Source organism: Theobroma umbraticum, unplaced genomic scaffold (assembly GCF_002168275.2).
Source record: "Theobroma umbraticum cultivar Fairchild unplaced genomic scaffold, ASM216827v3 scaffold_4.1, whole genome shotgun sequence".
Classification (NCBI taxonomy): domain Eukaryota; kingdom Viridiplantae; phylum Streptophyta; class Magnoliopsida; order Malvales; family Malvaceae; genus Theobroma; species Theobroma umbraticum.
Genome location: NW_018397258.1, coordinates 2348995 through 2372072, shown reverse-complemented (window position 1 = coordinate 2372072; position 23078 = coordinate 2348995). Strand labels below are relative to the sequence as shown.

At 36.0% G+C, this 23078-nt stretch overlaps 4 protein-coding genes across 10 annotated transcripts; 3 read left to right on the top strand and 1 right to left on the bottom strand.

Annotated features, from left to right (window-relative positions):
• Positions 1–2978: 2978 nt before the first annotated feature.
• BAM2 (beta-amylase 2) lies at positions 2979–6742 on the top strand. The gene is made up of 10 exons (XM_021425623.2): positions 2979–3159; positions 3260–3514; positions 3615–3677; positions 3766–3969; positions 4421–4615; positions 4746–4910; positions 5051–5311; positions 5441–5659; positions 5971–6190; positions 6332–6742. The coding sequence occupies exons 2-10, from the start codon at positions 3266–3268 to the stop codon at positions 6412–6414; spliced, it is 1659 nt and encodes a 552-aa protein (XP_021281298.1). The 5' UTR covers positions 2979–3159; positions 3260–3265; the 3' UTR covers positions 6415–6742.
• A 770-nt stretch (positions 6743–7512) lies between these two features.
• Positions 7513–14680, top strand: BAM7 (beta-amylase 7). 2 transcript variants are annotated; one of them, XM_021425621.2, is made up of 12 exons: positions 7513–7972; positions 8096–8115; positions 8464–9069; positions 9380–9667; positions 9752–9829; positions 10060–10263; positions 10870–11064; positions 11481–11645; positions 12361–12621; positions 13288–13506; positions 13693–13912; positions 14490–14680. In XM_021425621.2, exons 3-12 carry the CDS (start codon positions 8623–8625, stop codon positions 14516–14518), a joined length of 2106 nt encoding a protein of 701 aa, XP_021281296.1. In that variant the 5' UTR covers positions 7513–7972; positions 8096–8115; positions 8464–8622; the 3' UTR covers positions 14519–14680. The 2 variants fall into 2 exon arrangements, with proteins under 2 accessions (XP_021281296.1, XP_021281295.1); XM_021425620.2 differs by lacking the exon at positions 8096–8115.
• Positions 14681–15142: 462 nt separating this feature from the next.
• Positions 15143–18748, bottom strand: LOC110414434 (alpha/beta-Hydrolases superfamily protein). Of its 2 annotated transcripts, XM_021425624.2 has the most exons (6): positions 18665–18748; positions 17189–17901; positions 16941–16999; positions 16645–16773; positions 16199–16334; positions 15143–15660 (listed from the first exon to the last, which is right to left on the bottom strand). In XM_021425624.2, the coding sequence occupies exons 2-6, from the start codon at positions 17891–17893 to the stop codon at positions 15343–15345; spliced, it is 1347 nt and encodes a 448-aa protein (XP_021281299.1). In that variant the 5' UTR covers positions 17894–17901; positions 18665–18748; the 3' UTR covers positions 15143–15342. The 2 variants fall into 2 exon arrangements, with proteins under 2 accessions (XP_021281299.1, XP_021281300.1); XM_021425625.2 differs by lacking the exons at positions 16941–16999; positions 18665–18748 and having other exon boundaries at positions 16645–16739; positions 17189–18625.
• Positions 18749–18993: 245 nt separating this feature from the next.
• LOC110413673 (large ribosomal subunit protein eL36x-like) lies at positions 18994–21594 on the top strand. Of its 5 annotated transcripts, none has more exons than XM_089783085.1 (5): positions 19069–19120; positions 20474–20519; positions 20699–20803; positions 21070–21269; positions 21374–21594. In XM_089783085.1, exons 2-5 carry the CDS (start codon positions 20517–20519, stop codon positions 21402–21404), a joined length of 339 nt encoding a protein of 112 aa, XP_089639211.1. In that variant the 5' UTR covers positions 19069–19120; positions 20474–20516; the 3' UTR covers positions 21405–21594. The 5 variants fall into 5 exon arrangements, with proteins under 5 accessions (XP_021280265.1, XP_089639212.1, XP_089639211.1 ...); XM_021424588.2 differs by having other exon boundaries at positions 19072–19207; XM_021424590.2 differs by lacking the exon at positions 20474–20519 and having other exon boundaries at positions 18994–19120.
• The last annotated feature ends 1484 nt before the right edge of the window (positions 21595–23078 follow it).

The following is a 23078-nucleotide window of genomic DNA, read 5'->3' as shown; positions in this document are numbered from 1 at the left end:
ATTTTCTCATTTGTCAGCTTTCCATCTACAGTACACTGATATTGCTCGCTAGCCTCATTTCTTTTTCCTCCTCCTTGGCATTTTATAATAATTTTTCTGCTTTATGTACTATATTTTAGATCACCAAGTTGCCCTTTACTTGCATGATTTTTCCCTTACTTTCTTTCCTATTGGTACAATATTGTTTGTACAGGTTTGGCTTTAGGGTCCAATAATATTGGGGATCAAGAATATAGATGAGATATGAGATAATGCACTTCGCATGCATCTGTCCATATATATGTTGTAGGCGAATATGTCTGTGAACAAAAACAAAGTTTCCTTTGGAGTCTTGTCTTTGATCGAGTTATGTCCATGGAGGACAAACTTCAGCATTTTGTTGTCCTAATTCCATTTTGTCTTTTGTTTTGTTGTTTGTAGTTTTTTGGCCTGCACAACAAACCAAAACCATGCATCAGGGAAAATAAAAAACTTCAGCTCTTTTTAAAATACCCAATCATAAAATCATGCAAATTAAAAGCTTTTTACGCCACATGTGGGTGTTGAAAAATTCAACAGCTCAAAGAAAGAGATGATGATTTTTTTTTAATTAAAAAAAAGTTAAATTTAAATTTTTAAATAAAAAAATTATATATCAATAAATAAATCAAATACTCCGATGCTATCTCATGATTATATATGTAATTTAAAAAATTTAAACAGTTTAATCTTTTCGTAAATAATAAAATCAGGGCAAATTTCATGCATGGAATTCTCTTAAACCGTACATCGATCACACTTTCAAACTTCTTGTTGATACTTTATGGCTTCCTTTTCGTCCCACATGACAAGAAAAATAACTATCACCTCACCAAAGCAAAGATTCTCGTTAAAGAAAATCACGTCCTTCTGTTAAGTAAGTGTTTGAGTGATTCCATTTTCTCACTCACTTTTACTTCAAAAAGCTGTAGAAAAAGAATAACCATATTATTTGATTGGCAAGGTGGATGTCCCGCTGTAATCTGCCATGGCTAACTGGCACATCGCATCATATCCCAGCATCAAAGTTGATGAACACTGAGAGGATATCTTTCTTTTATTATATCGATTGGTAAGTGCTTTCTAAATCTCCTTACGAAGAAAAGGAATTCCTGGAAAGCTATGCTAAACGGGGTTGCTGCAATGTTTGGTTTAAACATGGCGGAAGGATGATTTGCAAATTGCATGTGAAGTCTTCCATTTCCATTCCAAAAATCAAGGGCGGCGCCTTACATTTGAAGCATGCAGCATTGGCTAACAGTGTATTTATTACGATGAGACAATGCTGTCAAGCTGTTTGCTTCCACATGATGATATCTATTTGGATTAAATAGCATTATAATTTATAATTATGAATTATTATTTAACATTTTACATCTCATAATACATATATATGTTATTAAAGTGTTATAATAAATAATAAATTAATATACTGATATGATATGTTAATGTTATTTTATATATCAGTTTCACATGAATGATAAGTGATTAATAATAATCAATCACTATTAATTAAAAAAAATATTTACAAAAAATAAAAATATTAAAATTTGTTTAAATGTTGAAAATATATATTATTTAATAATTTAAGGAATTTTTTCATTTGGGTACGGAAGAGCTATGATTAGGGTGAGGCGGACATGTGATTCGATTGAGGATTCCTATATCGGGAACCAATGAATGAACAAAAGGAAAAACAACAAATGTTCGATTGTATCCAACTCACGAGGCAAAGCATGTGAATGAATGATGATATGCTTCTCGAAATTTTCAAGTTGTATGATTTAATCCCAACAATGATGATCCATTCTATATGTCAATGTCAATAATCATTGCATATCCAACACTCTCTCTTTTTAAATACTTAATTCATTTTCATTTAATTTTGTGACTTGGAAAAATAAAACATTTAGTACAACTTGTATGGCATGCAGTCCTTTAATTATTACACACACTTGGAAAATTTTGAGAAAAGAAATATAAAGGGGTTAGAGAACGAATAATTCAATTAAAACCCAGTTTAAATATAAAAAGATCTTCTTCTTTTTTAATCTTTACAAATTTTAATTCCAAAAATAAAAATTAAATAATGAAATAACAATGAAGGAGGCCACTCTCTTTTGGATCTCGAAACTGGGATTCCACATGTATGTTGTTGGTATGGGCTAGGTTTTCCATTTTGGACCCAATCCACTGATTCTAAAAGGATGAAACATAACTAGTAATTTCATAATGTTACTATATAAATGTTGAATAAAGTCTATATACATATATATTTCATAATTCGCAATGAAAACAAGTTTTTAATACTCATAAAGGAACATAACAACGCTTAAAAACTTAAAAATTCCTCTCAATTATCTCATTTTCGATTCTCGAAGGAAAAAAAATAAAAAATAGAATTTATACTTTATAGATGGAAGAAAGTTACCTTCTCCTTATTCCTTTTATGTAAAGCTATTCTTGATGCTTTATGTATATGCTTCTTCCTTGAGCTAAAACTAATTGAGAGTATCTCACAAGTATTCACCCATTAATCTCTTTAGGTTTATCTCAAGTATTCATCCGGTTGAGTCTAGACAATTCACGAATATTCGTAGTCTTTTAGTAATAAATAGAGATTAGAGTGTGACTTATTGAAAGCCCAACTTGAAGACAAAGGGCTTGAGCCTGTGTTATGAAGCCCAGGAGTGCAACCCCTAGACTTCACCTATTTGGATAAGAAATTTTGTTTATTGGGCTTTAGATTAACAGTAGGTCATTCATTATTAGGGCCTTTAACAGCCCAAATATTTTTATTTCAAAGAAAACCAAAGGGTAAAGCCATATTATTAGCCACGTGTGCAGCAAAGAGTGGTCTGTCCCATTTCTCTCGTGTTACCAGCTAGAAACCCGTCACTCTTTACTTTACTATTTAATTCTAGGCTGCACCGGGACTCGAAAAATTGAGCTCACGGTCTTGGATCCATAAAAAGTCCACAAAACGTCATCGTTAAGTGTTCCTGTCGTTCATTTCCCCGCCACACAAAGTGGACTCTTCCCTCCCTATTTCCGTTTGGTTGGCGAGAAAGTTTTCCAGAACAAGAGAAAAAGGCCAAAAAACTGTGGCCATATTCTTTGAAAGGATCTTCAAAATAAAATGTGCGGCAAATTAAGCTTTAAAAAGGAATTTCTCATGTTTTCATTTATTTTATTTGAAAGTAGAGCTTAGCAAGTGTTTAATTGCATTTTTTATTTGAAGGTGAAAATGGCTGCTTCGTCAGTTCGGATATTCAATAGTCTAAAGCCGCCAGGTGCTTCTCTCACAGCTTACTCGACAGTACATTCTAGGTCTCCGAGCTCACTGGATTGCAACTTCTGTCGGTTGAAGGGAGGTTTTGTTTCTTCTAGCATTTCCGGATCGTGTCAGCTTCGAGCCATAGTCAAAGATAAAGGAGGGAGAGCAGAGGATCATCCACTCATTGGTGATTCGACAGATAAAGTTGTGGAGAATCAGGTAAAAACACAAATTTTGCAATTCATCAAATTTTCTATTTATTACTGTTTTAACAAGAACTAACTGGGAATCTAAAACTAAATGGCTCTTGTTTGGGTAGGCTATGGAACCAGAGCGTGATTTTGCTGGCACACCTTATGTCCCTGTATATGTTATGCTTCCAGTAAGTTTCAAAATTAGTTTATGAAGGGTTTTCTCTTTTTTAATGTTTCCTAGTGATATTTTTTGTGTTTTGAATGTGGGGATGGCAGCTGGATGTTGTTGACATGAATTGTGAGTTGGTTGACCCAGAGGGTCTTCTGGATCAGTTAAGGATTTTGAGGTCAGTTAATGTTGATGGTGTTATGGTTGACTGCTGGTGGGGGATAGTTGAGGCGCACACTCCTCAATTGTATAATTGGAGTGGGTACAAGAGGCTTTTCCAGATTGTGCGAGATCTTGGGCTTAAGTTACAGGTGATTAGTAGTACATAAATTAGTGTTTTCTATGTTTGTTTTAACAATAACTATACATTCTCTGGGTGACATTTCTTAGATTCCACTTTTGTTCTTGGTGTATATATACACACACATGTAGGGAGAACAAGATTAGTTACTATGTAGACCAGTTTTATCATTAAACTGTCAGCTTGTGATGACTTTAATTGATCGTGACACATGTTCTAACCATCGGTAGTCTATGCAAGATGGAAAACTGAGATGAGATGGTTTATTCTTTGGTGTTTATCTATGAATGTTATGCTTTTGTTTGATTAAAGTTGCTCTCATATCATATATGGGAAAATAATTTTTATGTTTGACAACAACATAGAAATCAATATATCATTTAATCGGGATTATTTTCCCACTTCTTTTGAAATTCCATGCTGGATAATGTTTCCCATTTCTTAATCTAAAATGGCAACAGATTGTAATGTCATTTCATGAATGTGGAGGCAATGTTGGAGACAATGTACATATTCCACTCCCTGAGTGGATAAGAGAAATCGGGGAGAGCAACCCTGACATATATTTCACAGATAGAGAAGGAAAGCGGAATCCTGAATTCCTCACATGGGGAATTGATAAGGAGCGGGTTTTAAAGGGCCGAACTGCTGTTGAGGTATTACAGTTGATCATGATTTTTTTTGCTCAGACTATTGAGCTATGCTTTATATTCATGCTTTGCTTTTGACAAAATCTTCCATACCCTGTTTTTAAGTTTCTTTCTTTTGCTGCATGTTTAAGCGCAGGTCTACTTTGACTACATGAGGAGCTTTCATGTAGAATTTGATGAGTTCTTTGTAGATGGAGTCATATCTGAAATTGCAGTTGGACTGGGTCCTTGTGGGGAGCTACGCTATCCTTCTTATACTGCGAAGCATGGTTGGAGATATCCTGGTATTGGTGAATTTCAGGTACATTTCAAATGACTATGTATTGGTGAATTTTTTTTTATTCCCAAAAAAAAAAAAAGTTATGATTAAGCATTGATTGTAGTTTTGATATGTGATATATTCTTATCTCCCAAGCATTAATGCAACCTGTTTCAGTTCAGTGTTATGATAAATATTTGATGAAGAGTCTAAGCAAAGCAGCAGAAATTAGGGGCCACTCTTTCTGGGCCAGAGGACCAGATAATGCTGGTTCTTATAATTCCACACCTCATGAGACTGGATTCTTTCGTGATGGAGGTGACTATGACAGCTACTATGGCAGGTTCTTTCTTAATTGGTATTCTCAGGTTTTAGTTGATCATGGTGATCGTGTGCTTGCTCTGGCCAATTTAGCCTTTGAAGGCACTTGCATTGCTGCAAAGGTCAGTGCTGCAGCAATTTCTCTTCTTTGGAGCTGATTCTAATGTCATGTTTTGAAATAAAAGTACGGGCAAACTCTTCATGACCTTTTGTTCTTAGAATCTTGGCTCTGCTTTGATTTAAACTTCCAGCTATCAGGTATTCATTGGTGGTATAAAACAGCTAGCCATGCTGCTGAGCTAACTGCTGGGTTTTACAATCCTTCAAATCGTGATGGCTATGCTCCAATTGCAGCAATGTTGAAAAAGCATGGGGTTGCATTAAACTTCACCTGTGTTGAATTGCGCACCTTGGATCAGCATGAGGACTTCCCAGAGGCACTGGCAGATCCTGAGGGATTAGTTTGGCAGGTACTAGCAGTTTTTCATTCTGTTTTTCAACTTTGGTGGGTATAGAATTTTACTATAATACATGTGTTCTAGAGAAAAAATGGGCTAATCTGTTTTCTTGGATGTCAAAAGTGGAGTAAGAAAGCATGAATTGTTTTGACTTTTGACCAAACTCCTATATTCAATTGAGTACAATAATGTTTGGATTAGCGCCATTCAGTTGGTTATCATATGTGTGGATGTTGGTTGAGTCTGAAGTCATAGTATTTCAGTATGGCTTGGTTGTCCTAGCAAACCACATCTAATTTTTCTACCATCTTGCTAACTGCCAGGTGCTGAATGCTGCATGGGATGTTTCCATACTGGTTGCCAGTGAGAATGCTCTTCCATGTTATGACAGAGAAGGCTATAATAAGATACTAGAAAATGCCAAGCCACGGAATGACCCAGATGGCCGCCATTTATCTGCCTTTACCTACCTCAGACTCAACCCAGTTCTGATGGAGACACACAACTTTGCAGAGTTCGAAAGATTTGTCAAAAGGATGCATGGTACAGTATTACCTTCATTTTTCTCATTTTGTTCCTCCTTTTATAACCAGGTTTGGAGCGTGCGCTGGCTCTACAAGTATATAAACTACTTACTTTGTAGCAATAACTTGAAACTTACGAGTTATGCTATCTCCATTGCAGGGGAAGCAGTCCCAGATCTCCAATTGTTTCCGAATGAAAAGCCTGCTAAACCCGAGGGAAAGGATGGACAGGTTGGTGCTTAGGAGAAAGATACATGATGTAAACCTTGTACACGTTTTTACACAAATAATACAGGTTCCGCTGGTCCCTCAAGTGACCAAAAGCAATGCATACGAGAAAATTCAATTTTGAGAATGTTTTCTTCATGGTGTTGGACATTTGGCCCCCCAAACAGGGAGAACTTGTTTCGTTTCCGAAAACTTCCAAGTCTCAAAGTTGTCTAATTTGTTGTTATAGATCTTAAAAATGTACAGGACTTTTTTCCAAATTCTGTAAATAGATGCTGATATAATTGAGCAGTTGGGTGGGGTCATTTTGGACAAAAAAAAAAGGGTAATTTTTGGATTCAGATCATTTCATTTCGAATCACTTTAAATTTGAATATTAGAGTTTTAAATTTCGAGTTATTCATATTTGGATTATTTCAAGTTTAAATTGTTGAATTTCTTAAATCTAAATTGAATTAGATTTGGATGGTCTATTTGAGTTTTAAACAATTTGGAGATAATTTTTTAAGTTGTTTATATTTAGATTAATTTGAGTTTTAATTAATTTGAATTTAAATCATTTCGATTTTTTTTTTGAATTGTGTGAGGTAAGCTGACAATTTTTAATTAAATCGAATTAGATTAGATTTAAATACTCGAATTTAAAGTTTAAATTAATTAAATTTAAATTATTAATTTTTTAAAATCAAATTATATTGAAATTTAATATGTTATTCAAGTTTCATATGACATATTATAAATTTTTCAAGTAATTTACATTTCTATGAATTCAAGTTTAGAATATTTCAATGCTTGAAACCGAAACACTTTAAATTCGGATTTAAAGAATTAAGTTATTAATTTTTTTGAAATTCAAATAAATCAAAGGAGTTTTGGGACTTTGAATGAATTTGGTCATCTCTGCATACTAGTAAACTTTGCCATCTGTGCAAGGTGCAAGTAATTTAATTATATATACTAAACTAAAAAAATATACCGCCAAAATATGGGACATATTCTCTTTTTGGCGACAGTAAATAAAACGGATTTTATAATCGACCTTAGCACGAATCGCAGGTCACATGATATATCCACCTAAAGAGAGACACACCCAAATCTCGTGTCCGGTCCGGTTCCTCAAACAGAGCCCACGGCAAGTGTGACACGTGTCTCCCTCGCACTTCCGTGGACTCCGCTTAATACACTATCCCACACACGCCCCATTCGTGCCAAGCCCCAAATTTCACACACAGACACGCTCGCCCATCCCACACACGCGTGAAACCCTAACTCTCACGCGCTCACCCCTCTGTCTCACGCGCCCCCCTCTCCCTAGCCGGAAATAGCCCCATTCTCGGCCCTTCTTCCTCGCTTATTCTATCTTCGCAGCTTCGGAGAATAGCAGACGCACTATGCCGGAGATACCCTCCGCTCGCCGGGAAAATGGATCTGTTCGCATAGAGCGGTCGGTTGGAGACGGGAAAGTGGAATTGGAAGAGGAGATGAAGGATTGCAGATATTTCGAAGCTCCATTTCTAGGAAATTGAAAAATTCGCGTGAGAATTACGGGAGAAATTGAGACGCTTCTTTTAAGGTAATTTTCTTTCCAAATTTTTCCTGGCCTCGTTTGTTTTTGCTGAAATATTCTCCAATTTTTTTGGAAAACTTGATATTTGAAGTTCTAGAGAGAATTTTCTTTTTCTTTTTGTCTGTGTAGGTTTTACCACGGAGAATTCAGTTAAGTACTTGAGTTTCTTCTTTTGGTTGCTGAGAAAGCGTTGGAGAAGGGAAAGAAGAAGAAAAATAATAAAATTTTGACTCTTTTTTGGTATTTTGTTGTCTTAATTTTCAAGAACAAAACTTAAAAATCCAAATAAGACATAGTTTGCTAGCCGAAAATTTGTTGGGGTTTTTGATATTTCTGAGGCTTAAGATAGAAGCTTACTTGGTGCCTTATAATAATTATTGTTATTATTTGGACATTGTCTGCAAGAAAAACTGTAAAATTGGAACTATATCTAACTGGGGAGTCCTTCCTTCCCCCTTTGTGTAATTAATATGAATTGAAGTTGTGATTGTTACCAGGATAATCAGAAATCGTGGTGGGGCAGCAATTTGTGGATGTTTGCTGCAGTATAAGAGAAATCTATGTCATAAGAGAAATGGTTATAACATTTTATAGTCGAGAAGTTAGAGTCCTAAGGTAATCTTGGAGTTAGAGGTTCAGGATTAGAGTGGGAAGTTATGGCAACAGATATGCAGAAATTGATAGGAGCTAGTGAGGAAGATGATGAAGAGGAAATGGAAATGGATGTAAAAGAAGAGGATGATGAGGATGAGGAGAATGGCGAGAAGCATATTGCTGCACAGATGATGATGGGTGTTGATGGAGTGATGCAAAGTACAAGTAGTAGTGGTCAGTTTCAGCATCACCAGCAACTTCAAGAGCAAGTCAGCACCCCAGGGGGAGGAGGAGCTCGGAGGTCTCGACCACTAGAAGAAAAGGAGCGAACAAAGCTAAGAGAGCGGCATAGGAGAGCAATAACGGCAAGGATCTTGGCAGGGCTGCGGAGGCATGGGAACTATAACCTGAGGGTTAGAGCTGATATCAATGATGTGATTGCAGCTTTGGCTAGGGAAGCTGGCTGGGTTGTTCTTCCAGATGGAACCACTTTTCCATCAAGATCTCAGGTACTAACTTTTTGAATGCATCAGTTTTTTCTTCTTAAATTGTGCAATGATTTTGTTCAATATCAACTGCAAGGTACAACATTGAAATGTAACATTCTCAACAGGACTATAGATTGTTTCATTGTTTAACTTACTACCTAATCTTGGATTATACATACATATACATATTACTCTTTGTCCTGCACAATATTGATGGTGAGGCTTAGAACCATGCATCACTCATTTGATTACACTGCTCTTTAATGCTCCTTTGATCCTCACTTCTGATGAATCTATGGAAAATCCAAATGGGAATGTTTTCACTTTGCAGGGTTCAAGGCCTGCTGCTGGCACTTCTGCTGGCATAACGTCATCATCGTCCCAAATGGTGTCACAACCGACTCCACCTACCTCATTGCGGGGAGTCTCTTCTGGCTATCGGACCTCAGTAGACTACAATGCTTGTCGAATGAAAGGTGTTTTCATGCCTACTCCTTCACCTTATGATCTATCCTCAAGTGCCCATTCTCAAAGTTCAGGCATGGTTGGAGATGGTGGAGAACAAACAGAAAGTCTTCCACTTATTGCTGGTTCCATGGAAGCAGTTAACAACAAACAGGTTTGACAGAGTTATGTGCAGGTCACATTTTCTTGGATGGTTCTTGTGACATTTGTTTACTCTTCTCATCTACAAACCTTATAGGTTATTGATTTACCTCCTAAGCTACCAGAACATGATTTTGCTGGCACTCCATATGTTCCAGTTTATGTGATGCTACCAGTGAGTTTTCTAATTCAAAATTCTTGCTCTATATTTACATTGGCTCATTAGTTATTTTTCAACACTTCGTATTTGGTCCTTTCATCAAATGGGCATGGATAACTTTTTGCAACATCACAGATTTGATGCTTTAGTGTTTCTCAAAGCTAACTACATGCAAGATGTGACAACTTTTTAAGATACTTTCCTAGTTTCAGTATAATGATTCACATTCACACTAATTGTGGCAGTTGGGTATCATCAACATGAAGTGTGAGCTCATTGATCCAGACTGTCTGCTAAAGCAGCTAAGAGTATTGAAATCAATCAATGTAGATGGGGTTATGGTTGACTGCTGGTGGGGAATAGTGGAAGCACATGCTCCCCAGGAGTATAACTGGAGTGGTTACCGAAGACTCTTACAGATGGTTCGTGAGCTTAAGCTTAAGTTACAGGTGAGTTTTAAATGAGTTCTGTACGTGGTTGAATGCTTTCTAATTGCTTGAGGTAGTATGCAATATTTATATCTGAAATCTGATATGGTAAAGACCTCCATTATCACCTACCTTTGATTTTATTTTCATTTGATTTATTTGTTCATATGAGCATAGGTCTTTGTTACTCACCCTCATGTGCCTCATCCTCCAAGAGCACTATAAGTTAATTCAAGCTGAAAGTAATCGAAAGCCATGTTACCTTAATTGGTGGCCATGTTCATCAGTGGTATGTCTTAGGAGGGTAGGCTGCATTTAGGAATTGTACTTCATAACTCCTTAGAGCTTGAGTCAAGCTTTTGAATATTGGAAAGAAATTTGAAATTTCCACCAGTTACTAACTTTAGAAGAGAAAGAAACAATCTGAACATTTACAACTTAATTTAGATAAGTAACCCGGACAATTTAGACTGCCATGAGTAGTTAAAGTTTCTTTTCTCTTATATCTGAAGCTTGTTTTTAGATGTGAAAACAGTTATGATGTGTTATTTCTTTTTCTTCACTTTTTGGATGTGATCCTTCTAAAGATTTGTTCCAAGTGTGACAGTTATCTAATTGATGGATCAGGTTGTGATGTCGTTTCATGAATGTGGTGGCAATGTTGGTGATGATGTTTGTATTCCTCTTCCCCATTGGGTTGCAGAAATTGGTAGAAGTAATCCTGACATATTTTTCACTGATAGAGAAGGAAGAAGAAACCCTGAATGCCTCTCATGGGGGATTGACAAGGAACGAATTCTAAGGGGCCGAACTGCTGTTGAGGTATTAGTCTTTGATATAATTGTCAGGCATTACTTAGTCTCTAACTTTGTAACAATTGCTATTGATGCTATTGTGTACGTCATACAAATTCCAGGCTTTACCGCATTACATTCCGCCTTCTTCATTTATTGTGAATCATTAAATTTATTTGCAAACAACTGAAGCTAGTTCCATGCATAAGTTCTGTCAATATAACTGGCAATGGATCTGACTTTGGATCTTATTTATGTAAAAATCACCATTGCTACAAAACAAAGTGACTTCAAATTTGCTATTTTGTGGAATTTACTTTTGAGGGATATTTAAACAGATTTGTAATGCTAACTTGGTTTGCACTTTTCATCCTTCAATGTCAAGCTAGTATTTTTGTTAAGGGTAGATTTTTTGATGTTTTAACTTTTTGTTGGTGAAAATAGGTATACTTTGACTATATGAGAAGTTTCCGGGTGGAATTTGATGAATTTTTTGAGGATGGTATTATATCCATGGTTGAAGTTGGACTAGGTCCCTGTGGGGAGCTACGCTACCCATCTTGTCCAGTAAAGCATGGATGGAGATATCCTGGGATTGGGGAGTTCCAGGTAATTGTTATTATAATTTGAATACCAATCCTGCATTGTTTAAATCTGACGCATTCTTACAATATTTGACGAGTTGCTTATTTAACCCATTGGGGTACACAGCGATTTGATATGAAGTTCATGCTACAAGAACAGTGATTTGTTTTGTCTAATGGGAAATTCGAAAGAAATTCTGCAATCTAGAACCAGATTCACCAATTTGATTTTTTAACCCTAAATGTGACAACTGATTTTTCAATAACTATTTATATAGATTAGTATAATGTTTTGCTGCTATATGTATGTTTTGTCGCTCAGATTCTTCAATGCCATTTTCACACGCCTGGAACCTTGGCCTACATCTTCCCTCTCTCTCTCTTGGCCCATTTATTTTTACTGGCTAGTAGGAAAGGGACCAATAAATAGGAAATGCAGACTAGCCAGGCCTTCTAGGAGTTAAAAGGGCTATATTAGCGTGCTCAGTGTTCTTATCTGTTATGCTTGTGTTAAGATGTGGGTTCCTTGCCGGCAGTTCTTTTCAAATTTAGAGCAAGTATTTTCATAATGATTATTAGTATTGCTCTAGTGCCAGCCTGGCTAGTTTTAATTCTCTTTGTTTTTGCTTCTGTTTGTCTCTGTACATTGCATGTTTGTGGTTTTCTCACCCACATTGCCAAGAGCATTAAATTTTTGGTTCTCCTGTGGGCATCATATAGATAACTCTCTCCTTTTGCAGTGTTATGATCAGTACATGTCAAAAAGCCTGAGGAAAGCAGCAGAATTGAGGGAACACAGCTTCTGGGCTAGAGGGCCAGATAATGCTGGGTCCTATAATTCCCAGCCAGATGAAACTGGTTTCTTTTGTGACGGAGGAGACTATGATGGTTACTATGGAAGGTTTTTCCTTAATTGGTACTCTCAGGTATTAGTCGATCATGGAGACAGGGTACTCTCTCTGGCAAAATTAGCTTTCGAAGGCACTTGCATTGCAGCAAAGGTGAGTCACCTGAATAGATATATCTTATATTGGATTGAATTTTTTTGCTATTACCCCCTAGTATTGATATTATTATTCATTGTTTAGCCTGATAGCAGTCTTGTTTTACTTCAACCCCTTCAACTCTGGCCCTTGTTTAAGAGTGTTGTCTTTTTCCATCCTTAAACTCCCTAAATCCTGGTGAATTGAGAAATATGCCAAGGTCCAAGTCTTGTTTCATGTCTTAATGTTTTGAACATGCTATTATAAGAGTTCATTCTTCAACATGAATGCTTAAAGTAATTATAGGCAATTGAAGATTGTAAATTGTTATGATATTTTTATTCAAGTTTAATTCTAATATGTAGCATTTGATCTATCAAATTACATAAGAAAAAAACTAAATTGTTTTATAATGGCTTTTACATGTTCTATTTTTACTCCCTATATACTCATTTTGACAAGATCTTTCAAATTTGCAAATGAAGAGTTCTTCTTGCCCTCCCCCTTTCTTTCTCTTCCTATCCTTTTTGTTGCTCCTTCCACCATAATTTGTTTAGAGGTTTCCTCCTGCAGTTAAGTTCACTTGCATACAAATTTTGGTACCTTTTCTAAACTAATTTTAAAAGTTGTTTCCACAAGCTACGGAGTATTCGCTTTTTTTTGCCATGTTTAATTGCTGAGCAGCTGCCAGGTATTCACTGGTGGTATAAAACAGCTAGTCATGCTGCTGAATTAACTGCTGGATTCTACAATCCCTGCAATCGTGATGGCTATACTGCAATAGCAGCGATGCTACATAAGCATGGAGCTACTTTAAACTTTGCATGTCCTGAACTGCATTTGTTAGAGCAGCATGAGGACTTGCGAGAAGCATTGGCAGATCCTCAGGGTTTAGTCTGGCAGGTGAGGTTTTGAGAGCTTCTGATGAGCTTTAACATTTACTTGCTATTAGTTTTCCTTTCTCCCAGAGGAACACTTTTTCTTTGGAAAAACCTGGCAAATTAGAGAACCATTTGCAATATGTGACTGTAAATTCAATGGTGCTGATTCCATATTCAAAGCTAGAAGCTTAGTAATTGTCTGTTTCAGGTGCTGAATGCTGCATGGGATGTTTGCATTCCATTAGCAAGTGAGAATGCTCTGCTTTGCCATGATAGGATAGGCTATAACAAGATATTGGACAATGTCAAGCCTGTAAATGATCCAGATGGAAGACATTTTTCATCTTTTACTTACCTTAGGCTCAGTCCACTTCTCATGGAGAGACAGAATTTCATGGAATTTGAACGGTTTGTCAAACGAATGCATGGTAAGTTATTATAATTTTTCTCTTCAAGGCATTTTTTACTATTTATTTATCTATGGATGGGGACCTGGGTAGGGGGTTTAAAAAAAAGGACTTTTTCAATTGAAGCGAAACAGGGCCAAAAAGGCCTATAAAACACTGGCAAAACTGAAACTAGAACAAGGAGTGAACTATTATTATCAAAAAAAAAGAAATTTCAACCTTGAAGCCCAAATGAACAAAATCATATTTGATTTTGCCCCAATTCATATGTTGTATCTCATTGAAGTTGAAAATCTCTCTCTCTAAAATGAAGATCCTAAAAGTGGAATAAAATCGAGTTTGGTATGGCTTTGGTTTTCTTAGTTCTGGGAGGTATAAAACTTACCCAAGATCAGAGGTTTAACTGCTTTGCTATTTCCTCCCCTAAGTTTTACTTTAGTACTCCTATCTCTTCCTCCCCATAACAATGTCTATCCTCTCCTCTCGTCATAAGAGTTGAGATTTCTTAGAATTTGTCCTATAAAGGGTGAGATCAATTTGAACAACATAGTGGCATTGAGTAAACTGATTATTGACTCCTATCTCATCTTCGTTGCAGGAGAAGCGGTTCTAGATCTCCAGGTATAGCAAGGGGTAGGGAAGCTCCTTAAAATCATGTATCATTTCTTTTGCCCCTCAACTAATGTTGAAGGTACACATGTTGCATATTAGGGTAATGTTAGTTAATTTAACAAACACTTGTGTAAATGGAAATCATGGATAAAAGTGAAGTATTTTTGGACCGCTCCTTGACATGCCTAGCTGTTTTTAACTTAGGTCAGGTAGTTAATCGATCAATGATCAATTGATTGATTTACCATTTAAATTTGAGGACATTAGTATTTCTTTTGAACGCAAACTATCTTGACATTTTTCCTTGGAATAGTGGCAAATATAGGTTACCATTGAATCATACCCTTCTTTTCCTTTTTCCTTTGTTGCTCAAGCCATTGACAACCAAAAAACGAAAAGCAGAAGGAAATAGACTCATCCAATCTACAACCTTACCCAGGCAACAAAGAAGCCAAGTCCATTTCGGCTCCCACGTATCAGTTCTCACCCATTTATTCTATTTTATTCATATCCAATGTTGGTGTGCCCCTTCTCCTGCAGGCCATGAGAGTTGAAATATAAGGTGATAATACTCAGGTGGTTGTATGCCAAAAGGTTAGCCCCTCATTCATGTTAACGCATGACCAAAGCCAATGAACATCAAGAAAAAGGGATGCTCTACTTTGATAAAATTGATTTACTTTTATGTACAAACTATCATTCTTATAATAATTCCATATTTGGTAATCAAGCAATGAATTGCAGGGTGCATGAAAGAATGCATCTTGCAGGGTTTTTTTGTTTTGTTTGGGAAGCGAGGTGGGGTGGGGAATAGGGATGGAGAGAGGTTGAGCATTGTTCTATGAAACAGACTTCTTGAACACCATGTGGCCGGACTCATCTACCTCAAAAAGGCGCTCTACAAATTCATCCCAACTCTCCCTTCTTTTCCTAGATGGTAACTCAGATACCTCACTTGATCTGCCAGAAAATTCAGCTTCTTCCATTTCATGGAATGTTCCATATGACAAAGGCGAGTAAGCTTGAGGGATATCCAAAGCAACTGCCCTCTGCATAGCTGCCTTGTGCTCTTCACTGTGTTCTCGAGCAAGAGACTCCTGTCGCTCCATTTTCTGCTTTGCAGGAATCTGCATTATCTCATCTTTCTCCACCATCAACTGCATTCAACAGAATGCGAACATATTATTTTGTTGTAGTAATGAAATCTTTTCATATTTCAACCACCTAAGGTTTTCCACCTTTAATATTTAAAGCAATCATTGAGATAATTATATGCAAACGTAACAACTAAACTCACCAAGTACCTGCGGAAGAGAGTGCATAGCAAATGCAGAATAATGAATTTATTATATATGATTTTTCCCTATGCATCTTGTTAGCAGCTTCACCTACCATACCATACATATAGATTGGAAAGAAACTAAGGGGGAGATCCCTGGCTCATAAACACAAAAGTTGATGATGGTAGCCAAACTTTCTGTATTGTTTCCTTTCCAGCACCCCCAAAAGCCCCTTAAAGCTGATTAGATTCTTAATATCTATCATTTCCAACAGAAAGAAAACAGCTAGTTTAAGATTCAAGCTCTCATGTCTGTGCTAAAACATTTCTTTTTGATTGCTTTAATTGTGACCATAGATGCGTAATGGTTTACTACCTCAAAGCACAGTCCAAAGGTCAAGAATCTGTAAACTTACATCAAGGGCTCTTTGGGACTCTCTCTCTATCCAAATAATGGCATGGTCAGAGGTTGCATTGCAGGATAGAACTATATGCTCAAACCTCCCATCAACAGGTACCGCTGTCCTCACCACTGGGGGATATCTTCCTATCCTGCAATTAGGACAAAGGAAATTCATATGAAGCAATGAAATGGCAAAAACATCTCGATTAATCCCAATAAATATGTTATGATATTTAAGTGATTAGAAAGAGACTTTTGACCACAGCTTGGACTTATTGGCCTCTTTCACTAGGAACCCCCTTCTTTATTTGTTTTATATCAAGCAGACCCGTGTTACTCATATACCAGCAATAATTATCAAGGAGTTTCACCCCTCTAATAACTGGTGTTGAAAACAAAAGCAATTCATCCTCTATTGTTGATTGATTCAAAAATTTGTCAAAATAAATCCCATAATACCTGCAGGGCTTTCTTTCTACAATGTGGTACAGGCGACCAGGTGCATACAGCCGCCTTGGATCTTTAAGCATCTTCTCCTCCATGGTGCAAGTGTCCTTCAAGCAAATTAGGCACAACAAACATGGTAAACTGCATATTGAACAGAAGTAAAACCAGCCCTGTTATGCAAGCATCAAATCATTCCTAAGATCGAAGAGAGTTTGGCTTTCTGAAATCACATTTTGCAGAAAATATTGGGAAATCCCATATTAAGGAAATTAGTAATGGAAAGGTGACTAAGACATACTATATTTTACCAGAAGAGTGATTTGAAAACATCTTCCAAAGCGGTGGTTGTTCGAGGTAAAAAATCATCCTGGGTCATTAGAATAGCTCATGTTAGAACACAAGCATACAAGATATTATTAGACATTATAATATGTTGACCTAACCTAAACCTTCTAACAAATTTAACAGACTGAAGTCAATGAACCAAGTCCATATATACCAATATACTGCAACAAACATAAGTACAAGTTTACAATATAAAAGTATGAAAATATACCTGAAGCACAACAGAATTGATGACATCCGCATATCTAACGGCCAAATTGAGAGACATACACCTAGCAGGAGCAATGGCATAGCATCTAATCCGTTTCCTCTCCATGAATCCCAATTTGCCGCGATTTTTAACTGCAACCATCACCAACAATGCCACCACCCCTGCCCCAAGGGAATGCCCAGCAAATGTCAAAGTGTAACTTGGATTCTTCTCAAGTAATTCCCTTAAAACCTCACACTCGGCATCAAAAACCGATCCTGCGGCCTTCAATAACCCATTGTGCACATAGCCACCATCAAATTTTGCCTGCCCAAGTTTGTTATCAAGCAAAACAGCATAATCACTTTCCTTTGCTAAATTAAGTCCCCTGACAGCCAAGACAATATCAGCATGATCGTGATCCAAGTAAATCATGTAAGGAGGAGCTCGGCCTTGAGTTTCTGGGTCATTTTTTCTTAAGATAACCCAATCGGGGTCAATGCCATAGCCTCCAGGGGGAGCCCATAGAGGATTATGAAGATCATCTTCATAAACTGATAAAATTAGACGACAAAGGCGTGGCACTGCCTCAAATTCCTCAGCTGTGGCTAAACCCCAGTGCTCACTTTCATGGCCTGCAGTGTATAGACATTTCTGCCATACCCAACGGGCACAGGCCAAACAGTAGACACATTCAAGGATGGGACAGCAACAGGCGATTGACATAGACGCACCTATGAATCAAACATGTTAATAACATGCCACGGACTCCATATCAATGTAAAGATTTGATAATATGTAATAAATATAAAGCGGGTACTTTTTGTTTTGATCAAAGGTGGAAATGAAAACTTCAGGTTGGGAAAATCTGGGTTTAGAAAGTTGATTAAGTTTCCAAAAGGAAACATCCACTGATGAAGGCATAAGCCAACTAAATTGAAGGTAATTAATGGTCTCTGGAATCTCAAAGGGGCCCAAGTGTTAGCAAAAAGAGTATATACACTGCCGTAGCTCAAATTGATATGCTTTCCTAAAGAGAAGTCGAAAACGAAATTCCTGATAAAGAAGAACAAAAAAGCCAGAAAAGTTTCATATTTTCACTTGAGGGTGTGCAGGAAAAGGGCGCTCAAAAGTGCAGATAATCATATCTATATATATAAAAAAAAGGTTTCTCTGCCAAAAAAAAAGTTGCAAAATTTGAGAAAAAAAGAGAAAACTTTGAATTACAAAGTGGGAATTCAAGAAGCAAAGACGATAGTATTTAATGGGTGTATCTGAAGATTGGAGAAGTTTAGTGGTGGGGTTGTTTTATGCTACAGCTACTTTTCTAATAGTGGTTGGATGAGAATTAGCAGAGGAAGAAGAAGAACAAAAGAACAGCTCAAAGAAGAGACAAAAAGATTAAATAAAAACAAAGAAAAAGGTTGAAAGAGAAATTAAGGAAGAAAGAATTAGGTTGAATGCCGTGGCTGAATTGGCTACAAAGCTTAATTATACCTGCTGGTCAAAACCCCCATTTGCTCCTTCCAGTCTTCGAGTTGGCTTTCCAGAATCTACTCACTGGAATTCTTTGATTCCGTTAGCTTCCATGCACATCGCTTTCTTTCCTGCCTTATTTAGCCATGAAGGGGAACTCGATGGGTCAACCCATTCGGCCCATTTTCATTATTGGGCTTTCGGGCGTACGGAGATTCTGTCATTCTTTATTTTTTAGGCCAATTAGTATGAACCCAAGTAGATAGTTTTTCCAACATTTGATTAACAGGCCAAGGAGCCCGACCCGAATTACAACCGATAAATAGGCCTGAAACGCGGAACCCTAGTCATTTTCTCTTGTGCAGCCGGGGAGGTGAGACCGCCCTTGGAAGCTTAACTGAAACTTGCAATCTTTTCAGAATATGCAAAGCTAATCTATGTTATTCTCTTTATCGCAGCTTCGAGGTTTTCTAGGAGGTATTCAGTTGGAGCTGTTTGGTTGCTGAGAAACTAAGCTGAAACTGCTACATTTTTCGTTGATTTGTGTCTGATTCTGTTGGAAAGGTTTTTGTTTTCAATGTAGCTTGTTTGATAGTTGAAGTTTAAAAGTGCGTGTCAATAGCATAAAGTTATCTGTTACTCTCTGGTTTCCGAGGAATTGAGGAAGAAGTCATTAGGGGTTCTGGAATTTTGAAGGTTTTAGGCTTTGGTTCCCTGGAAATGGTAATCCTTTACGCATTTTCACTGGCTCCAAAACTAAAATCTGAAGCCCATCATTCCCAGTCTCTTCTTTCTTTTCTCAGAAACTAATTAGAAACATTACTCATGTATGTCTTCAAATCGAATAGTTCTTACTAAACAGTTAAGTTGGTTGTAAAGTCTGTTTGAACTGAGGAAAGATGATTGGGACATACTTTTATCATAGTGCTGAATTCAATTTGATGATTTTTAACTATCTGATTTGATCCTTTTTAACCTCATTTGCGTTTTACCATTAATCTTTAGTATGGTTGATCTCATTTTGTTCCCTGAGTAGATAATTTGGATTGTTTTATATTTTCTTAAACATATTTTAGGTTTGTCCGGTTAAAAATATTCATGTTGGATGGTTAAAATTCATCAAATTGAGTTTTTATATTTTTTTTTCATGTTTTATATGTGAAAAAAATGCTATGCAATCCCAATGAATTTCTCATGTGGACATGTCATAACAACCTAAGATTGTTTATTTGTTAGGTCTATATTATCTTGAGTTACAATTTTTTTTTGTCTGGACCCTTGTTTGCTTGTAACTAAGTCTGTAAATTTCTTAAGGGATCTATGTCGATGAAACAGCATAAATGATGTTTCCATGCCGTTTTTAGATGTTCTAATTATGTGGTGATACTTTATATTTTTACTAATTATGTATGACATCATTGGTTTTCTACAATTTTGATTTATGATGTTGTGCTTGATGTTTGGAGGGCAATTTTTCTGGCTATCTGGTATTTGTGAATCTGTTGATTTTTGTAATACCCCTTTCATTTTTCATTATTTAAAAATAAACAAATCTTCTCCTTGATCTTTGGATAAATTTGAAACTTATAATGGGCACATGTCTTTTTCTTTAATTTTCTTGTGAGGCAATAGTATTTTAGTTTATCAAGTTCTGCTTATATTTAATCACAGGGTTAGTTTCTTATGCCATGTAAGCTTGGTGGAAAGGGAGGGTATTGATATAAGTGTAGGATTTTATCTTGTCGTTTGTATTCCTTTTAAAATACTATGCTGTGTTTTTGAAGATGTATGTTTAAAATGCCTTTTTTTTTTCTCTTTGTTTGGTCTAAGGATTGGGGTGGTGTTTGGTGTTTGAGACTGGATTCCCTGTTTCATGGTGAGATGACATTAATGTCTAGACATCAATAATTGAAACTCTTCACTAGTCAATCAATTATTATTAACAAGAATTACATTCTATACTTATTCAGTATGTTTAAGTGGTTTATAGAAATCTCTTGCCTTTCTTACACTGATATAAATTCTGACTTGTTTTGTGGGTGATGCTTCTTGCAGGTGATGGCACCAAAGCAACCTAATACTGGCCTTTTTGTGGGCTTAAACAAAGGACATGTTGTCACCAAAAAGGAATTGGCTCCCTGCCCTTCTGATAGAAAGGGGGTAAGGTTTCCTGCTGTTCAAAAGTATCATGCAGTTGCATTCTCAATTCTGTGGACTTTTTTAAACTTTTTTTATGGGCATAGAGGAAGGTTCTTATGATGAAGTCATGGCAAGCAACCTAAGAAGTGGCCTTTTTTTTTTCTTGCGGACCCTTCAGTATGTCTGTATGTTTTTATTACTTTTAGAACCTACCATCATGTTGTCTAGATGATAAGGCCTGCATTGTTGATATATTCTGTTTATTGATCTACAATTTTTTTTCCTAGAAAACCAGCAAGAGAGTCCACTTTGTGAAGAGCCTAATTAGGGAGGTTGCCGGTTTTGCTCCTTATGAGAAGAGGATTACTGAACTTCTCAAGGTTGGAAAAGATAAGCGTGCCTTGAAGGTGGCAAAGAGAAAGTTAGGCACTCATAAGAGGGCCAAGAGGAAGCGTGAGGAGATGTCCAGTGTTCTACGCAAGATGAGGTAACAGAGTCTAATGATGACTGAATACTCAATATCGATATTTAATGGCTTTTCTGTTCTGATGAGGTGTCATTGGGCGCTGATGCATTTCTTGTCTATTGCAGGTCAGCTGGAGGTGCAGAGAAGAAGAAGTGAGTTGGATTATGGTCGTACTTCATAGACAGTTCAACTTTTTGACGTGTCAATTTTTCTTCTGTGTCTTGTTTTGAGAGTTTTGACTTGCTTATAGAGCTCAAAATTTTGTAGTATTGCCTCCAAATTTTGAGAATTGTTGTGTTACAGTTGGTTAAAATTGGTGCTATATCAATTTCTTTGAATTTTTTAATCTGCAATTGGTTCACTGGATCATGAGAATATTGACCTGATCCAAAGATGGAAACAAGCTGCAGTGATGAATCCTTGAATGGAACTTGAAATGATTCAAGTTTACCATTGAATCTGATTTGCCTTTAAATGCAAAGGATTATTGAGCAGGGGCAGAGGCAGATGCAGAGGGAGAGGCAGGGCATCCAGTCTTACCCTCGGTTTGAGTATGTTACTTAGAACTGAGTGACTTTCCGCAAAGTGAGGGCTTATGTGATTTGATATAACCGAGATAACCGAGATCGATGCTCTAACCAATTTTGAAATTTTCAGCACGTGAAGATTATGTTTTCAACTTCATTCTGCGTTTGATATGCAATTTGGACTTGGTTCAGAATATTATATACATACATGCATATATATAGATATAAATATATTTATACATGATTACGTTCACAATGTGATCTAGAAGAAGGATTAGTTTCAGTTTACAAGCATTAATTAATATTTAATAAAACCCGTGTTTCAATCATTTTGCAAGTTTTCATTGATTTTTTTAATAAACACTTTTCTTATTTTTACTAATATTTCTAGAAAATAAATAATAGAAAGGTTTAAATAGTTAAAAAGTTTCTACAGTATGATTATTTTTTAAATTAAGATTTTCACTTTATTGTATCTAATTAAGTATTTAAAATTTGAAATATATCTAAACAAGTTTAGTTTAAACAAAAGATTAATCATTGTCAAATTTAATTATAATTTATTTACACTCGCATGATAATTATATTTAAGATAAATTGTAAACAATTGATAAAAACTTTCCCACTGGGATTTTACCTCTCTCACGGTTACTACTATGATTAACCTAACAACTCTTTGACAATCAGAGTGATATTGAAGGAAAGTTCTTTTCATTTTCTGCTTTCTTAAATCTTCAATAAAATCAAATTACCAAACTTGTTGGGTTAGTAGTTGAAAGCAAAAAATTAATTTAAACCTGACATGTGTTTATTACAAAACTTAAAACAGTGTTAATAAAGATTTCTCATAGATAATATTTCAAGAAATGTATTTTTTTTTTCAGTTGATGTATCCTCTAAACACCAAAACAAATAAAAATACTACTATCAGTTAAAATGTAAAAATATTTGCATAAAAGTTCACTCTATCAATTGTTATATACTATTATATATATAAGTTAAGTGGATTATTGATATTAATTTTTTAAAATTATTATTAGGATTAATCACATGGCCTAAGGTTGTGTTATAGATCAAAATTTAAACTCAACCCTGGACGACTTTAAATTTTAAAATAAAATTTAAATAAATTTATAATTCATGAGTTCACATTTTCAATTCAAAAAGTATATTTGATAAATAATAAAAAACTCATATTGACCAACATCCATACCATTTTTGTGGACTTAGGTTCTTAAACTAGAGCTGAAGTAAACTTGTAAATTATCGATTTACATTTGAACTCAAAAACCATACTTGATAA

What these genes read in the sequence shown, in the direction of transcription:
- BAM2 (XM_021425623.2), top strand. Translation starts at nt 3,266, where the DNA reads ATGGCTGCTTCGTCAGTTCGGATATTCAATAGTCTAAAGCCGCCAGGT. An exon ending in ATAAAGTTGTGGAGAATCAG is followed by an intron (nt 3,515 to 3,614) that starts GTAAAAACACAA and finishes TTGTTTGGGTAG; the next exon opens with GCTATGGAACCAGAGCGTGA. An exon ending in AGGGCCGAACTGCTGTTGAG is followed by an intron (nt 4,616 to 4,745) that starts GTATTACAGTTG and finishes GTTTAAGCGCAG; the next exon opens with GTCTACTTTGACTACATGAG.
- BAM7 (XM_021425620.2), top strand. Translation starts at nt 8,623, where the DNA reads ATGGCAACAGATATGCAGAAATTGATAGGAGCTAGTGAGGAAGATGAT. An exon ending in CTGGGATTGGGGAGTTCCAG is followed by an intron (nt 11,646 to 12,360) that starts GTAATTGTTATT and finishes CTCCTTTTGCAG; the next exon opens with TGTTATGATCAGTACATGTC. An exon ending in CTCAGGGTTTAGTCTGGCAG is followed by an intron (nt 13,507 to 13,692) that starts GTGAGGTTTTGA and finishes TGTCTGTTTCAG; the next exon opens with GTGCTGAATGCTGCATGGGA.
- LOC110414434 (XM_021425624.2), bottom strand. Translation starts at nt 17,893, where the DNA reads ATGTCAATCGCCTGTTGCTGTCCCATCCTTGAATGTGTCTACTGTTTG. An exon ending in TCAATTCTGTTGTGCTTCAG is followed by an intron (nt 17,000 to 17,188) that starts GTATATTTTCAT and finishes CTAATGACCCAG; the next exon opens with GATGATTTTTTACCTCGAAC. An exon ending in GTTTTCAAATCACTCTTCTG is followed by an intron (nt 16,774 to 16,940) that starts GTAAAATATAGT and finishes TTCAATATGCAG; the next exon opens with TTTACCATGTTTGTTGTGCC.
- LOC110413673 (XM_089783085.1), top strand. An exon ending in GCCCTTCTGATAGAAAGGGG is followed by an intron (nt 20,804 to 21,069) that starts GTAAGGTTTCCT and finishes TTTTTTTCCTAG; the next exon opens with AAAACCAGCAAGAGAGTCCA. An exon ending in AGTGTTCTACGCAAGATGAG is followed by an intron (nt 21,270 to 21,373) that starts GTAACAGAGTCT and finishes TGTCTATTGCAG; the next exon opens with GTCAGCTGGAGGTGCAGAGA.